The following is a 19,242-nucleotide window of genomic DNA, read 5'->3' on the forward strand; positions in this document are numbered from 1 at the left end:
GCTGAAACTTATCAGCATGGTGGACAAAATGATAAAGCATAGGCAATTAAAAATAAACTTTCAAAACAAATCACTACAAAGAACAAATTAGAAATGTGCTCAGAGTGTATATTCTCTACAGAACTCCCAATGTTAGGTAGCCTTCAACAATTAACACACATTATGGTGGAAAAAGTTATATTGGTTATATTGTAGCCTTTCCATTGTTTAAAAACTACAAAGTTAACTGCAAGGACAGAAACATTTATGTGCAGTTGTGTTCAGATACCTGCTATTCTCTTACCTGTGTGCGCTCATATGCTCTATAAGTTAAGACAGAAGTAATTCTGTTTGCATTCTTTGAAACATGGCATTCATGCTTTGGCGTAGGATCTAATGCACTTTTAACAGTTGAGTCCATTGCTCCCAGGTTATCATATATAGTTTTCATTTTTCCCTGAAAGGTAAGACAATGACTATTAGAATTGTGCCAGCTACAATGCACAGAACAAACAGACAAACCCTTATCATTTTCATCCAATAAAGTCACACACAAAACATTAAACGGTAAGCAGTTATATAATTTGGATGTCTTTAAAAGGGGATTAGACAAATTCCTGGATGAGGAGGCTATCAATGGCTACCAATCCTGATGGCTATATACTACACTCAGTATCATAGGCAGTATGCCTATATACACCAGTTGTTGGGGGGGAAACATGGGTGGGAGGGTGCTATTGCACTCATGTCCTGCTTGTGGATTTCCCGTGGGCAGCTGGTTAACCACTGGGCTACATGGACCTTGGGCTAGTTGGACCTTGGGCTGATCCAGCACAGCTCCTGTTCTATAGTTCATTCACAATACTCTAAAAACATGTTTTCCTTTAGCCTAGTCTCTTCATTTTGAGAAGTCCATCCGCAATGCAATTAACTCCATCTCCACATCAGCTGCTCTTTTCAGTTCTGAAAATCACTTACACCTATGGAACAATCTTATCATACAGACATTATGCACAACCAGTCCTCGGTTATAGATGTCTACTTTTTAAAATACTGTAATCTGATTTATACAGAAAAAGGCTCTCTTTGAAGTGCCTTATGCCAGTGGATTACAATAATTTAAGAAAAGGGGATGAAATAGATCAGTAGTGAACCATGATTCAAACCTTTTATAAACTTACCTTTATTACTTTAAAAATAATAATATCACCAGTTGCTCTAGCCTCCAGAGGATTAGCTTGCAACAAATCAGCATACTTAGATAGATATACACCTGCAGGGTATGAAGGGAACAAATGCCAAGATAAGATTTAACATTTATGGAATTATTCAAACATCAGAATTGTTTACTGCCATTATACAAGAAACTCCAAAATGACCATCACCACAAAAATATGAGTTCAAGGAACTTTTAAACTTTCCATTAAACTACTAAAAAGTTCTACATCTGAAAGGGTAATAATAGTGATACACACAAGAAATAAATACAAATATTTAACTGTCTATGGTGATAAAAGTCTTTTTTTTTTCTTTATGTGATTTACAACCCACTTTTCCACTAACGTTCAAGGTGGCTAAAAATAAAAAACAGATAAAATGTTACATAATTAAAACACAGCCACATCAACTAAAACACATTAGTTAAAAACACATAAAAACACATCAGTTAAAAAGAATAAATATAACCCACCAGTTAAAACCTAGTTCAGCAAACAAAATAACTTAAAAGCCAAATGTCTGTCTTAATAAAACTGTTTGCCTACCAGAGGAAGGACAATAAAGATGAAGCTAACCTTGTCTGCCTTGGCAGGGGGCTCCAGAGTTTGAGAGTAGCCATCAAAAAGGCACTCTCCTGGTTCCCACAAAATGTGTCTCCAATGGTGCTGGGACAGAGACAAATGCCTCTCCTGGACAGGTTCATAACACAGAATGCAGTATTTCAAATAACCTGCTCCCAAGTTGTGTAGGGCTTTATAGGTCAAAATCAGTATTTTGACTTGTGCTTGGAAATGGACCACTAGCCAATGAAGCTGTTGTAAAAAGGGAGTCAAGTGCTTCTCTATAGCTGGCTCCACTCAACAGCCTGGCTGCAACATTTTGGACCCGCAAAAGCTTCCAAAGAGTCTTTAAAAGCACCATGTAGAACTTTGAGGCCATGGAAAAAAATATATCTTTTCCCATAATTTTGGGGGGAAATTGAAAAAAAAATTAAAAATGAAAATAAGCAGGGCTACTTTAGAAATATATATATAAAACACCTTTAGGAGCAGAAAGGCTGCTTTATGTATAACTTAGTTTGCTCATAAAATTATCATTATATTTTTAAAAAACTGTCAAGAATGCATATTTACTGTCAAGAATACACAATGAACTCTACTCGCATGTTGGGAAACTGAGCATAACTGTCTTTCAGCAAAATATACTTTAGGATCAATAATTTTAATAAGGAATGAAAGAACTAACTATGCAAGGAATCTTACAGAAAGGATTAAAAATAAATGTCCCTGTGGTGTCACTGTTACCAGACATTTCACATCTCTAATCTTCCTATAGAAGTGTTATTACATAAGTTTAGAAATCATTACTTTGTCTTAAATTCTAAAAGAAAATATTTCACAATCCAAAGCTGTTCATTTTTTTCAGAAAAAAAGTAAAATCAATCATTCGTGTTGGGTTGGACACAATTTTTTTCCTAATTCTTCCTGTTTTTTTCAGGTCCTTCACATCTCTATGAAGAGGACATTATAATAATCCTAACAGGATGTTACTGAGGCATGTGTCATCATGGCCAAACCCAACATCTCCAAGCCTTAGCTGTACAAATGCATTCCTGGCTGTATACAAGTTCAGGGATGAATCAATCCAGCAGTATACCCAAACTACAAACCTGGATCTTAAATCCAAGTTAAGTCACTATTCACTGATCTGACTTAGCAGAAGCTTCAATTAGTCTCCCTCAGGCAATACACTACTATTATCAGACATAGGGCCTGTTCAGACGACATGCTAAGCCATGGTTAGGCCGCAAATGGTTAGTGAGTGTGTTTAAACCATGGTTATGTAGGCACCATGGTTAGGAATGGTTCACACGACACGTTAAGTCATGGTTTACATGACATGCTAAGCCATAATGTTCAGCTCAAAATGCTTAACCACTGTGGCTTAGCATGTCATCTCAACAGGGTCTTAAATTTAAAACTAAACAGCCTCCTTACATTTAGATGGAAAGGAGACAGTAGCTTCTTGTGTGTCACAGTGCGTTCCAGGGTTACGATTTACATAAACACTGCCCAGCTGTGGCTTATCATGTTGTCTGAAGCAGGCCAGCATGGTATGTTGAAGGGGTAAGCAACCCTCAAATAACCCTACATCATCCCATGAGTTATTCAAGAGTTTTAAATGCTCCAACAACCCACACCGTCCAGGTTCAAATGACATGATAAACTGCAGCCATGCAGTGATTATGCAAACTGCAACAGGCATCGCAGCTCACAACAAGCCACAATGGCTTGTTGTGATTGTGCAAACAGGCCCAGAGTTGGGTGTCATCAGCATACTGGTGACATCAAACCCCAAAACTCCAGACATCTCCCAATGGTTTCACACATATGTTAAATAGCATCAGGGTAAAACAGAATCCTGAAGGATATCATAGACTAATGGTTATAGAGTTAAACAGAAATTCCCCAGCAGCAGCATCTGAAATCCTCCAAAATTTAACCAGCCAAGAGGTCAAGAAGAATACCACAATTGACGGTATCAAAAGCCACCAAGAAGTCCAGTGGAACCAACTCCCTGTCCAGTTCTCACCGTAGATCACTCACCAAGATGACCAAAATAGTTTCTATCCCATAGCCAGGCCTGAAGATAGATAATCACCTCATCTAGGAACACCTGGAGCTGAGATGCCATCAAACATTCCAACACTTTGTCCAATACAGCATTGGAGACTAGCTGGAAATTATCCAATTCAGTGAGGTTTAGGGAGGATTATTTTTTATTTCTTTTTTTTACAACGGTCTCACCAATGCACTTTTTAGGCACAATGAAACCATACTACACTACTCTTACCCACTCTGCCCATCTCCTTCCACACCTGCCACTTTTATAAGCCAAGAAAGGCAATGATCAAGCACACATGTGGTAGATCTGACTTCTCAAAGAAACTTGTCTATATCCTTGGGCTGTATAACCAGACAAACAGAAGCAGAAGTTACAGCCACTGGACCTGTGCCATCTATGGCATCCAAGCTGGCACACATATCAATTTTATCTGCAAAGCATTGTGCAAAATGATCACAACAGGCTATCAAATGGTCAACATTTTCTTTTAATAGGCCTTTGACCAGAAAAGCTCAGTTGGACAACTATGCAGACACAATTGGTAGTGAATAATAATTTCTTCACCACCATCACCACCAGAGTACTGCTTCAAACAGACCTTAGCCCATGTGTAGATGGACTCATTCCAAGTTTAACATCAATGTTTCCCTTGGCATCACCCCACTCGCTTCATCACTCCAGCTCCCTTGAGAACCAGTGAGCTCTATTAGCTCTACTCTGCAGGAGACTGTGCTCAAGAGTTATTGTGTCAACTGCGCAAGCCATTTCTCTATTCCAGAGGTCAGCCAGTACTTCAACAAAATTGCCTGCCAAGGTGACAGAAAAAAACCCTCAAACTGGTCAGGAATCAGTTTGGATCCATCAGCCTCCTGGGGTGGACTATCTTAATTGGTCCCCCACCCCTACACAGGCTCCAAGACCCAGTAATTCATCCAAAAAACCAATACTGACTTTTGCAAATTTTCTCTTTATAATAAAGCAAGGAAAAGCTATTGTTCTTAGAGCCCAAATTGACATGTCATTTTAAAAAATATAATCCTTAAATTTTAAAAGTCTGACATGGGGCTGTCAGACTAAGACAACGATTGAAGCATCTGAGTTTAGAGCACCAGAAGGTCAGCTATGCCAAGAGAAAATATTACACTACATTTAGAGACAGGAGTGCCCGAACTTCTCACAATGATTAGCAATAATAAATCATTTCTCTGCCTGCAGATCTTGGAAAGCCACAAATTTAATGACAATGAAAAAAAATAATTACCCATAGAAGGGCTGCCAAGGGCTGTTATCTTGGAATGGCCCACCTGCAAGCCATTTTCACATATATTTTGCACCTGAAATTAAACATATAATAAGCACTGAAGTAATTATAGTAGAAACAGAAGGCATTCAATGTCAAATATGTTCAAACTTCAATTATATTGTATTGCGCATGTGGTCGTGAAATGTCTAATGTTGACTGGCTGAGCTTGTGCTATACCACAGAATATTCATAATCATTCCAAATGCTTAGGAGGAAAAAAAGGAGTCAGGAGCTGCCAGTGCTTGCATCAGGCCAACAGACAAAACAAGCCTTCACCTCCCCTCTTTGGTTCCAAAACAGCAGCAAAGGCAAAGATGTGTTAAGAAGAGCCATACTGGATCAAACCAAAGGACCATCTATTCCAGCACTCTGTTCACACAGTGGCCAACCAGGGACCAACAAAGCAGGACATGGTGCAACAGCACCCTCCCAAACATGTTCCCCAGCAACTGGTGCACGCAGGCTTACTGCCTGGGATACTGGCATTGATAGCCATTGACAGCCTTGTCCTCCAGGAATTTATCCAACCCCCTTTTAAAGCCATCCAAATTGATGATCAGCGCTACATTTTGTGGTAGCGACTTGCACTGTGTGAAGAAGTACTTCCTTTTGAGTTGACTGCAAGGGGGATCATTTGATTTGACGGGTTGTAATGGTTTTGTTGGGGTTCATATTTAAAGGGTAAATGCATGCTTAGCCCTTTTGTGTTCAGATATATAACCTAGTATATTTTCATGATTGTTATTTGTATGACGTTGGGTTTGTAAAGGCCTTTGAGACAAATAAATCTCTCTCTCTCTCTCTACTTCCTTTTATCTGTCCTGAATCTCCCACCAATCAGCTTCATGTATTGTAAGACAGGGAGAAAAATTATCCACGTTCTTACCCATATTCTCCACACCATGCATAATTTTGTACACCTCTATCAGGTTTACAAAATCACCCTCCTTTTTCCAAGCTAAACAATTTCAGCTATTGTAACCTTCCCTTATAGGGGAGATGCTCCAGCCCCCTCATCATTTTAGTTGCCCCTTTCTGCATGTTTTCCAGCTCTACCAAAAAAAAAATTTTAGGTGTGGTGACCAGAACTGTACACAGTATTCTAAGTGTGATCGCACTTTGCATAAAGGCAGTGTGATACTGCCAGTTTTATTCTCAGTTCCTTTTCTAATAATGCCTTGGTTCTGCACCTGCCAAGTGCTGAGCTTGGAGTGTCCAGAAATAACAATAATAATAATAATAATAATAATAATAATAATAATAATAATAATTTTATTTATTTCTTACCCGCCTCTCCCTTTGGATCGAGGCGGGGAACAACATTAGAACATGAATCAATACATCTTAAAAAGTCTTGATTTTACATTGATCTGAACAGGCCTGCTGGAAAAGGCTAGTCTTTAACGCTGCCTTAAAATCACACAGAGAGTTAATTTTACGAATCTCCTCCGGCAGGCCATTCCACAATCTGGGGGCAACAGAAGAAAAGGTCCTCTGGGAAACTGATGTTAGCCTAAAATAGAGGCACAAGTAAACACAGATGACTGCCTCCTCTCGCTAAATCACAAAATCAGGGACCCCATTCATTTAATATGGAGCATATTCCTGGCAACCCCAACTTTTGGCTGGCCACAAAGGCTTGCCAAAATTGGTGAACCCTGAATTAACTCTTAGGACAGTAGATGGGCCTACTAAAATAGTAGAAGCTGTTAACATTAGGTGAGCTAGTATACTCTGTAGAGCAAATATGCTAAGCCTCAGTATTGGAGAACTGTGCATGGATATGTACATGACTAGGTGCTTAGGCAATGTAAAGTTTATTTTTGGAAAGGACTTAATATGAATTATTCAGTGGTACTTAAGAGGCAAAACCTGTATGATTTTAAAGTTGACACTGAATTACCTGGGTTTTCTTATAAATATTTTAATATACTTGTACTAAACAGCTTTCTGTTGCTTCCTGTGGAAATCACACTGTTGGCTACTAGCTAAGTTCTCCCAGATACCACTTTCCCAATTGTACAGTCAGATTGGAGTTACCAAGAAAGTTCTTAACACTGACGTGCTATTCCTAATAGCACTTTTTCCTGTGAAGAAGCAAGCCCAGAAAATACACTGGACTCCCTGCAAACTTCTTGCACTTCATGCAATGGCCAACTGGTGCTAGAAATGGAGGACAAATAGCAGCATAAGTTCTCTAAACTACTGGATCTAGGACTTAGGTTTACCAGAATTCAAGTAAAGCAAAATACTGTCAGTTGTAACATTTCACAAACTTACAAAAACTTTGACTCATTCAACACAACTACTTTTTAATAATTAATTCCATAAAAAAAACATTCTCACCAGAGCACGGTCAACCTTCAGAAATGCATACGTTTCAACTAGCTCTTTTTCTGATCGGCCATCTCGTTTTAATTCTCGTCGTCTCTCTATGAACTTTTGAAAAATAAAGTTTAAATATAGACAAGAAAAGCTAGCACACATTATAATTTAAGGAATATGCATACTCTGTGCTGTTACAAATCAGTATCCTCCAGAAATATAAACATAGTGTCAAAAGACAATTGTGCAACTTAAATAAGTTATTAGAATGCTTATACATACATTCTGTTTCCATAATTTATTGTACCTTTGCAAGCTAAAGCAGAGGGACAAGGAACTATACAAAACACAGGTGACCAACCCAAACAAGAATACACACATGGGGCTGGTTCACATGATCAAACAGCCTTCCATGGCCATGGTGGGTTGCAGTGCATGCCAACAGCCATTTTGAATATTCAATCTGCAACCACGGCTTTCAGTGTTGTCCGAACCTGGGGACCTTGGGTTGTTTAACCCTTGCAAAACCTACAGTCCTCAGGTGTAGACAACACGAAACACTGCAGCTAAAATATTCAGGACACCTATGACTACTGTAGTTCAAATAAGCCAAGATGAGCTGCAGCAATCATGCAAATAGAGTAACAAAGAAAACAGAGGTTAGATACAAAGGTTGTGGGAGTGGAAGCCTGCACACACAAGTGACATATCTGTTATAATTTAATGTCAATTTGTATATTTTTATGGATGTAAGCTGCTTTGGGGGGCCTTCTAAGGGCCCAAAGGCAGAACAGAAATCATTTATAGGTAAGAAAAATAAATGTCATCCCCTCCTGTCGCCTGCTCACTCCACCTACAAAAGTTTCTCTGGAGGCTGGAGATGTTCTGAATAGCATGGACTGAGGATCTGTAGTGGGAGGGGAAAATTGCCCCCAAAGTGGGAGAAGGCACAATGTACAAGCACAATGGCACACTCACACGATGCCTATGCTCAACTTGGAAGCAACACCCCCATTCCATGCCTATTCTATTTGGGAAGGTTTCTAGACCCTCTGATGAGGCTTTTCAAGTGGAACATATGGACTGCAGATGGGGGGTGGAGGTGGAACAGGACACATTTATAAAATGAATAAAATCACCTGTTGTGATTCTAAGCCCTCCCACTGAGATGTGAGACAATAAAGAGACTTGCTGTGCAATTTACAAAAACTTTATTCAGTAAAAAAAACTCTTCACATCTGAACTGAGTGGGGATGCTAGGAGCTATTTTTTAAGCTTAGTTTAATAAAGCAAGACAGTTGCTTATCAACTAAATGGATGGTTTCCCACTGTGCCCTACAGGCTTTTACTGGACTCCTCCTTCAGGGAGGCTCTTGATGACATAACTTCTGCCATGCAGCTAGTCTGGCGGACCACCTCCCATCTCCTCTCAACTCCACTTGACTCTCCAGGCGGCTCTGTAATCTGTAAATTTTGATGCTCCCTCCCCTTCTGACAAAGACTGGGTTCATAGAAGGAGGAAGGGAAAAAACTCTCTCTGAGCCTAAGCCTCCTGTTAGATAAGCTCTTGAGAATATTCCTCCCTAACTCCTAGAGAGTCTTAAAAAAATTCCGCCCCCACTTCCTATCTCAGCTAGTCTTCTTTTACTTCATCCTCCGAGTCTGATTCAGAATCTAAACTAGAGAGTCCAAGCCTCATCCTGACACTACCCTCCTGCTTTTTCAATTCTCCTTACAATACCCACAAGTACAGGAATTAAAGCATTACAGACTTGAAGAACATTTGTTATACTGAAGTAGCTGAAACTATTTTAGTCATTTAAAAAAATACAATACCCATTTGTTACAATTGGGTACTTTCAAATTAAACAAGCATTTCATTTTCAATACGATTTTCCTTAAAGTCACAAATAGGGTTCAGCCATCATGATTATGGATTCAATCACTCAGGTAAACATACCCTGAACAAACACTACATATTTTTGTGTATGAATTTCAGGCAGTATTTCATTATATGTGGTACTCACCTCCTTTTCCAATAGTTCACTATGAACCAAGCTGGCTTTTTTATAGGTGAAGTTGTCCTTTGAATGGATTTCTAAATATGACGAATGCAAAATGTTCACCACATCTTCAAATTCACGAGATTCTTTCATTAACGGCTGAAAAAGAGCTACAGAGGAAAAAAAGTGTCACCTCTTGATCATTCAAGCTTGTGTTCCTCTCAATATAAAATAGCCACATTCACAGCTAAGTTAGAATTGCTGCCTTATCCCAATTTACTGTGAACAAGCAGTATAGTGGTACATGCAACTTGTTTGCTCCTCCCTTCATGTATAGTTAAAACAATCCAGAAATGTAAAGCTTTGTATGACTTCCAAACCTGGGCTGAGAACCAGCCAGGCTCGTAAGCCTGAAATAAACCAGGATTTGTTTTTGGCTTACCAAAAAACAAAATCAAGTAGGAGGGCATAAGCAGCATGCACAAATATGCTGCATATTCACAATAAACCAAGATGAGTCAACACTGCTGGCTTATCTTGTGCAAATGCTCTCAATATTAAGATACCTAACATACACTAGCGTAAAGCCCATGTCACCATGGATGCTAGTAGTCTTGCTTGGTTCCCGCTTTTTTGCCCCAGGCCCATCACCACAGAGGGCATCATGAATAACGTGACTATGGCTCACGCATGCAGTGCAGCCCCAGGCTCCAGTGCTGCCTTCATTCCCTTCCCTACTGGCAGTGACAGCCTAATCATGCAGCTGGGACAGGGTCACAGCCCGCCTTCATACCACACTGATTGGTCAGGGAGGAGTGTCCGTTATGCTGCTGATGGAAGGGCTACCCTGTCTGTTTGGCACGGAGAAAAGTAATTGCTATTAAAGCTTGGGCTTTGAACTTTTATGAATTTTCAAATTTTTCTGCACATCTATTCTGCTCAGGCTTCAGTTTAAAACAAAAATGAGCAAAATTCATAGATCTCTACTGATAAGCCTTACACTATTTATTCTTATACAAAACGTCACGGGATATATAGAACTGCAGTGAAAGCACAAACTTGTGGGCATAATTAGTTCTTATTCCTATGAACAAATTGTAAAGGTATATAAATCAAAAACAACGCTACTGATGTAATTTTTGCACATGTGAATCCTACGATTTTCCAGAAACGTTTCTGCTACATTCAGATTGATGAAGGTGTGATTTACCATTTTGGATTTATATTTAGAAAACAAATTAAACAAGTATGTCAGGTTAATGTTATGTGCTGCACGAGTATTTCGAAAGGTTTTTTCTAGAAGTCAAAAGTAGATGAAATGAAAAATTCCCCCTATGTTTGTGTCAACAAACTGCACTTACTGTGGCTTAAATGTTACATTCACAAATTTGAAGTTTTATTTGGAAATTATTTTAGTGTGGTATTTATAAATATTTTAAGACATAACTCAGCAACAAAGACTTCCCTTATGTTGTCGATTTAAAGGGAGGGGAGGCACTGAAAACTGTTAACACCCTGTGCTTTTTCAGGGATAGTCAATTAAAAAAAATACAGATCCACTGCATCTTTTCAATTTGATTATTATTGTGTTTATGTGTTGTTACTAATTATTTGTTGTGGTACTAATTTTATGGAACAATATATTTCTAAGAATGGAACATTTTCTGTCCAACATTACTGCAATATGTGTGTTCAATTAATATCATTAATTAGGTATGCTGAGCAGTTAAGATTCTCTGCTAGAAAGAGCTTATGCAAGTTTAGAGGAGCACATAAATAACGGAGATGAAACGAACAAATTTGCTCCTATCACAGAACAGAAATACAGTTATAAATGTAACAGTAAGAAAATTTCGTTGCATGTTTTCTTGTTAATGAAGTACCCATTCAGACCTACAGGGGATTAACAATGAGCAATCTAATCTTTAATTTTTTCCCCAGGTCAGACTATGTAGTTTGCTTTGTTTAGTAGCATTTATTGCCAGCACTGTATGCAACCCTTCCTAGAAGATTTCCACAATATTACTGCCTATTGACATACTGACTGGGTTTGGATGATCACATTGATAAAAGAAGCCATGGTAGCTTCTCCCCCACCCTGTGTATGCCATGCACACAATTGTCAATTACATATTTCCAACAATGCAGCATAGGTTGGCATGTTGCCCGAAGCAGGCACATGGCACAGTGAGGCTGGTTTTGTACTCATCCTACAACCCAAGGGTGGGTACAAAGCCACTCCCGCCATGCCATGCACAGACAACACACCAGCCCATGCTACATTATGGGGAACTACACAAATAACAGTCACACTTACAGCATGTGCAGGGGTAGAAGCCACAATGGCTTCTTTTACAGACGTAATCACCTGGAAAACCCCATTTTCTATTCAGCTAACCTATACCCCTACTACACAACTCTTTTTCTTCTATAAACCTAACCTATGAGCACCTTCCAGAATGAATGTAAGGTACAGGATTAAGGATGTAGCAGGCAAAAAAAATTAACATCTGCTATACGTTTACTATTTATGTTAACTTTGTATTCTGTGTTTCTAGGAAAGCTACAAATTTGAACAAGGCAAACATCCTTCTCCTATAGGCCTGACACCACACAAACATTGTAAATAAACCCTTTAATAGACCTGAAATTACACATAGTAAACATTATGGCCATTATACAATCAAAAATTAAGCATGCTTAAGCCTAGTAAAATTAAGGAATTTAAGCATGATTTTCTCAAACTTCTATTGTGGTCTAAGCAAATGAATAATAGGAATTATGCCTAATATCATTTGACAACACAAATGCCGGGTAATGAAAGCCTAGCTTTCATTTGCTTCCATTGGACATATGTTTAGCATCCATCCTTTAACAAGTTTTCAAAAATAAACTCATCATTCCCTTTTACTCCTTCTACTATCACATTCTTCCTCACAGTAGACTGCATCCATAGTGCCCTCCTGCCATCAGAACATACACTGCTAAGAGATCCAATTGCCGCTCCCTCTTGCAGCCACCGCCACCACCACATGCCCTACAAATCTGCTCGAAGGGGTGAAGAATCCTCCAAAGCAGATTTGTAGGATATGTACAAGGCTACAGGAGGGAGATGAAGGGAAACTCCTGTTGTGCGTGTTGAGTTCTAGAACCATTAGGCAGTGATAACTCCTTTCAGTGTGCAGTCTGGCATTACCTTAAATACTCAACACATTGGCAAATAAGGTATTTTAAAGTCAGTGGCTACTTGTTCCGCTTTTTGCCACCTCTGCTTTCCAGTTTTTTCTGTCACTTATTGTAACTATACGAATAACTACATTATTGTTGTATTTTAGTTGTTTTAATGTGATAGTATGATTGTATGGTTGTTTTATTAATATTGTAAACCACTCTGTGCTCCTTTTGAAGGACAGTGTATAATTCTAAATAAATATATAAATAATGGAGTGCTCCCTTATTTCAACAGCCTCCCCCTGTATGTTCTCCTGACGTTTTAGAATACAACTCTTAACATCATAGCTAATGGTCAGGGATTATGAGAGTTGTAGTCCAAGCCACCTGGAGGAAGGCTGGGTCAAACAAACAAAAGCAGAAGAAAGGAAGAGAGCTGGGCTACAACCTTCCTTCTATGCTAGTTTTCTATTTGTAATTCTTGATGCTGTTTTACACAGGGAAGCACAAATATAATTCTCCACCTGCAATGGTACTGTGAATCCTCCACACAACAGTGGATATGGGGAGGAGCTGGATCTTAATTGATTTCAGGTGGGGGTTTTGCAGAAAGCAGAAACAGCACAGGAGCCCTTCTGAAAAAGCCTCACTTGAACTCAAACGATAACCAACCCTTGGAGGATAGTGGAGAAGCATTTTACCTCCTCAGGAAATTCTAAGTATGGCTCAAGATTTCCCCTTTATCCAATGACTGGTAGTGGGAAAAGGTTGTGTTGGAAGAAACGTGTACCTGTTCTACGTATTTTCATCATTTGTATACTATCCAATTATCAGAATCCTCTCAGCAGTTAACAATAAGGCTTTTGGAAGCCCCACAAGAGAAGAAGCATGCCCCTTCCCCCAAGCCTCTCTACATATTAAGAGAATGGCAAGTGGGGAGAGGAGGAATTCATAAGGGAGAAAGAGGTGCTGAGACTCATTTAAGTTCCAGCAGGCTTTGTTCATGTTGACTTTAGTTCCTGGAAAAGGGGCTGGCAGAAGATATGTTTACAAGATGATGTAGATAGTGCATTGTATCAATGGCTTAACAAACAAGCACAAATACTAAATATGTATGTTTACCAAATTTACACATGGTAAATAACATATCTAAACTGTAGCAGAAAAATGGACTCAATAACCATTTTTAAATAGTTTTCAATCTTCACTAAGATTGCCTATTCCTTTAGAAAATTTTGGGAGGTAAGCACAACTGCATGAAACACAGCAACTAAGAGATGTATAGGGTCCTGCTCACTAAATCAAAGGATGAGCTCAGCGGCTTATGTGCAGTATGAACCAGTAGGTAGACATATGGACCAGAAAGAAATGGCCATAGTTCCAAAAACTGTAGACTGCGTTCCAAGGACAAAGAATAGGAGTTAAATAGCAACTTCCATGAGGACTCTTCTGCTTTTCAGTTCACCTTTTTTTTTTAATGGAAGAAACCTGCTTAGTATACTCTGCAGTTTGCCATCTGAATCATGGCTTAATATTAGGCACATAAGAAGCTAACCTATACTGTCAGATCGAGCTCAGTATTGTCTACTCTTACTGGCAGCGTATTTCCAGGGTCTAAGACTAACGTCTTTTCTGCCGCTTGTTGCTTGAACATTTCATTAAAAAAGTAATTAATATTTTTTTTGAGATGCTATAGATTTTGACCCTGGGAGTTTTTGCAGATGAAAGCATATGCTCTACCACTGAGTTAGTATCCCTCCCATATAAACTGGGAAGAAGAGGTTTATTTATTTCATCTGCAAGGTCAGAAAGTATGATACTGCTGTCCCAAACCTTTATATTTCCTCTACTTAAAAAAATATTTTCAAACTAGTTCCCATAGAATATGGAGTGGTGGAGGCAATTTCCTTCAGATGTTTTGGCCTACAACTCCCATCATCCCTCACCATTGGCAATGCTGGCTAGGGCTGATGGGCACTGTAAACCAAAATGCTCACCCTAAAACAAGACAGACTCTAGAGAGTTGTTGCGATCACTTAAAGAAACATTCTACTGCATATTATCATTCTGCTAGAAGTGTATTACTCAGTTTACTTCCTTAAAGCAGAAAGCATAGAATTGCACAGAAGTCACAAAATTAAAGGGGAAAAGGATCTCAACCTGAGATTAACCTAGAAACTTGAGATAACACTTCTGAAAGAAAAGCACTACCCTATTTGATAAAGGACAATTGTGTTAAATTTGGTCACAAACACCTTGATTTTTTTTAAAAAGAAAATCATATTTCAAAATTTTAAGGATCGTTCTCTAGTTCATGCCTTGGAAAGAGAAAGCAAGTTTCCCCATCATTGAGTGGTATTTAGAAAGAAATGTCTCAAAGGAGCTATGACTTGCCACAAATAATCTCTGGGAAAAGACTAATTACATAATTACTCTATTAGTTCCTTCATTGCTTTGCTCTTTTTGAGTCAAACATTTTCCACAATTCTCTGGACATTAAGGTTCCCACAATATCATGTTCCATCTCTTATTTATTAAATTTTACTGCTGTATAAAAAGGGGCCAAGGTGTAAAAATGGCCAGCATTTCCCTATAACATTTCTTCTATTTTTTCAGATTAAATTTAGATTTTAAAAATGTCTCTTAAATAAGGCTGTCCGCAAAAAGTTTCAAAGAGATAAGACAATCGGCATCAAACTTTCAGCTTCAGAATGATTTAAAAGATATCCTAGATAGTTTCTGTTCTGAAGCTAAATAGATCCATGTCTGGTCAAAACTTGGGTAACCGTCTACGATGAAATCCACCTTTGAGCTTTCTTGAAAGAAGGGCAGGATACAACTGTAACTAAAAAATGGCTGGGAAATACATAGCTGAATTAGACAAGACTTTAAATCCTCCACTGGAAAAAGATACACCAATGATGCTAAATAAAGGAAGTTTTCATCTGAAGCTTTCTGCAAAAAAGGAAGACACTCCCATTGGTTTTCAATGTATTAAGTGTTCACAACACACATCTATGTTTATGATTATTCTTCCATCACATCCAAAAAGTGTAAGCAGTATTAGACATAGGTCTTCTATCATCCACAGCTGGTTTGTTACTGAATAATGGCACCTCTTTAAATACCTTGGTTATTTCTAATAGTTATATTAACACTGAACTGACACTTCTTATAAGTGAGGCTGCTACATCTTATACGAAGACACAGTCAATGTTCAACTGTCAAGAGCTAAAGGTGTCTATCGGAAGTATCAATATATATCTTAATAGAGAACATGCAATAAAGGGTTAGAATCTGACACTAAGTGCTGTTCCAACTTGTGTGCCTGAAGTTTGATTAAAATTCAGAATGAAACGAAGTTCTAAAGATGTCTATAAATGTATGAAACAGAGCAGCCCTTTGGCGTTATCTATGTAATAATCCTTAGATTACATGATTTTTGGACAAAACTAAGGAGAACCTACTTGACCGATTGTTTTTTCCACCAAATGTTAATGAAGAAAGATTTACGACCTAGAAAGACAATTGGTTCATCTTTGTATGTAGGCTAAAGACAGATGTCAGCTTCAAGGAGGGGACAAACCAACCTGCCTTGGCTTTTGCCTTAAAGAATGAAGTGGCTCTATTTCAGCAGAAGTTTAAGAAGAAAAAGATTCAAAGTGGGCTCTCACTGGAAAACTAACTGAAGACAAACAAAAAGAGCAATGCCACCTAAAAACAAGAAGTTATTAGGCAAGAAAACAGCAACTGAACTTCCTTTGAAGAGCACGTGATCCTGACATCCACTTCCCTTATGAAACATGAGGGAGGTAGAAGTGGCTTTGCATAGGAATGGAAAAGCCGGGTTTCGAGAACTTCACTGAGGTGGACGTTTTTACACTGATTAGGAGCCTACTCTACCAAAGGATGCTTTCCTCTACTGCAGAGAGCGCAAAGGAGGCAGCCAAGCCATCTTCTTCGCGCTCCCCGGAGAACCCATCTTCTCTGCCAGCTGGCGCGAACGTCGGCCTGTGGGGGGCATCTGGCCGTTTCCCAGCCCCCCAACATCGCGTCCAGCCTCTTCCAACTCTAACGCAGCCGTTTAAATCCCGAGCGGGTGGCGTTTCTCTTTCCTAAAAAGAACATTCGTCTGCCCGGACGCCATGCTCTTTATCCGAGCCCGCCATGGCACAGGCGTTTCTCCACACCCGCAAAAGGCTTTGCATGCAGCTGTGAGAGATGTCGCTACGCATGTGGAGCGAAAACGGGGAAGAGGGAAGGAGGAAGGGGTGGGGTTAGAAGATGCGAGGGAACAACCTTTCTTTTCTCGGCTCTTCCTGGGAATCTGAAAGTTTTTCTTAAGAGGCAGGTCTTCAGAGGCTTTGGGGAGCGACGCCCCCAGCCCATCGCTAAGCTGCGGTGGCTGTGCCTGATCCTGGGCCGCGGAAACGCTACTCTTGCGGTGGCCATTGCGCGGGGATCCCCTGTCCTCTACGGCAGCGGCGGCCCCTAGCAGCGGCTCCTCATCGCTTCGGCTTCTCTCAGGGCGGCCGCCATTTTGTGTGGAATCGTCCGCTTCAGCTGCTGCAGCTCTGTTCTCTCCAACGGAGAGGCCGCTACTGCTCCCCGCCCGTTGAGGCGGCTCTGGCGTTTTCTCACCGCCGCTCATAGCCGCGGCATCCGCCATAAAGCCGTACAACACAATCAAGAAAAACGCCCCCCCCGCGCTGGTGGTCTTTGTCCGTCCAAGAGCCGCCCTTTCCCGAGAGCCATGCACGGCGCCACCGAGAATATTGCCCTCGGCTTCCTACACAGCAAACAACCACTCCTCCCTTTCTGTTTCTCCTTCCCTTCCTCTCCCTCTCTTCTTCCCCGCTTTCACTCTAACATGGCGCTGGGGCGTCAGGAAATAGGAGGAGCTTATTCCCCTTCACTTGCGGCCAATCCGTCTACAGCGCTTCGTATAAATACGAGAAGTCACGCCTTGCGCTTGCATCGAAGATGGCGAGCTGTTTGAGGAAGGGCGGTTCTGAGTTCGGAAATACAGTATTACATCCAGACAAGAAAAGTATGGTGGAATATAATACTTTATTCACTTTTATCTTCCTGTCGCTATAAAATAGTGACCCGATTGACTGCTAGCCTTCATTTTGGTGAAAGAAAAAGGCGCGCTTCCTCACAAACTGCGAAGCACTACCTTCATCTCTCTCTCTCTCTCTCTCTCTCTCTCTCTCTCTCTCTCTCTCTCTCTCTCTCTCACACACACACACACACACACACACACACACACACACACAGATAATTTTAGACCCTCGACTTAATGGTCTTATAGGGTCTGCTTTAGATGGCCTTGTGTGTTGCTTCAGATAATAATAATAAAATAAATTTATTACCTGCTTCTTCCTTTGGGTAGAGGCAGGGAACAACATTAATACAATATAAATCAAATGCATAGAACTAATTAAAAGAGCATATAAAACCAATTCAATAGTAAAATAACAATTGTGCATCTTAAAATTCTTAAGTTTAAAATTCGTCTGGATAAGCCTGCCAGATCTTAGGCCATAGCTAGACCAGGCCTATATCCCAGGATTGTCCCGGGATCATCCCTGTGCATCCAAATGACACAAGGGATCTCTGGAGCAGGCAGGGATGACCCCTCCATTTGCCTGGGATAATCCTTCGGTCTAGCTAAGGCCTTAAACTCAGAAATCTGAGGAAACTACTGATTCTATATTCTTGATACCTTACAACAACAAAACTGTTTGCCAACCCTGATACTATATATATAATTGAGCATGTGCAGTTTTTAAATTCAGTTAAAATTATGACTACAAGAATAAAATTATATTTGCTTCTGCTGGCCTCATTGCTGACCAGCACTACTGTTCTCTTGGGTGTTAACTTTGAACAAGGTTCTAATTTGGGCTAATTTAAATTTCCCTCACGAAAGATCTATAGCAGAAAATGGTAGCATATTCCGACACACACGCATGCAAAATCCTCTTCCGTTTTTGCTCTTTTCCATTCTCATAGCCAGCAAAAAGATTGATACTAGAATTTTAAGTGCTAATATTTTCTTCAGGAGTGTGTATAAAATTTACCTCAAGACTTCTTGATCAGTAGCTGGAATGTGCTATATCACTCTTTACTGGCTCGTCTCAGTAGTCCAGGTATCTTATAACTTCACAAACTGCAGTAAAAACATATCCTACACCAAAATGCTCGGGAAGAAGTGTTCTATCACATACAAAAATTCTCCCAAATTAGCCCCCACCCCTTTATACCTTTATATAGTGCCACTTTTGCTTTTTGACTAATGTATAATTTTGACCAGTGAGGGAGGAAGCAGCAGCCAGGCGCCTCTCCACCGTGCCTGGGTCCAGCTCCAGCTGAGAGCCCCCTCCCTCCTGCTACCAAGTGTCTCTGCAGAGGCCACCAGTGAGGGAGGAAGCAGCAGCCAGGCACCTCTCCACCGTGCCTGGGTCCAGCTCCAGCTGAGAGCCCCCTCCCTCCTGCTGTCACCTGTAACTGCTGAACTTTCCAACTAAGATTGTAGTGCCTGAATTTGCTTTCCTTTCCCCCCTCCTCCTCCTCCCTCCCAATCCCCTTTCCTTTTGTGTCATGTCTTTTAGA

General features: G+C 40.1%; 1 protein-coding gene across 3 annotated transcripts in view; it reads right to left on the reverse strand.

Annotated features, from left to right (window-relative positions):
- TASOR (transcription activation suppressor) overlaps window positions 1-17,467 on the reverse strand; it is a 50,542-nt gene extending 33,075 nt beyond the window's left edge. The window contains exons 1-6 of one of the 3 annotated variants that reach the window (XM_063121294.1): window positions 16,924-17,465; window positions 9,478-9,623; window positions 7,472-7,564; window positions 5,084-5,156; window positions 1,161-1,252; window positions 284-436 (exon numbers count right to left, since the gene is read on the reverse strand). In XM_063121294.1, the coding sequence (XP_062977364.1) occupies window positions 284-436; window positions 1,161-1,252; window positions 5,084-5,156; window positions 7,472-7,564; window positions 9,478-9,623; window positions 16,924-17,293 (927 nt within the window). In that variant the 5' untranslated portion in view covers window positions 17,294-17,465. Of the gene's footprint in view, window positions 1-283; window positions 437-1,160; window positions 1,253-5,083; window positions 5,157-7,471; window positions 7,565-9,477; window positions 9,624-16,923 lie in introns of all 3 variants that reach the window. The other 2 variants (XM_063121295.1, XM_063121296.1) reach the window with 2 other exon arrangements.
- Between the last annotated feature and the right edge of the window lie 1,775 nt (window positions 17,468-19,242).

The sequence above is a fragment of the Elgaria multicarinata genome, chromosome 3 (genome assembly GCF_023053635.1).
Source record: "Elgaria multicarinata webbii isolate HBS135686 ecotype San Diego chromosome 3, rElgMul1.1.pri, whole genome shotgun sequence".
NCBI classification, from domain to species: domain Eukaryota; kingdom Metazoa; phylum Chordata; class Lepidosauria; order Squamata; family Anguidae; genus Elgaria; species Elgaria multicarinata.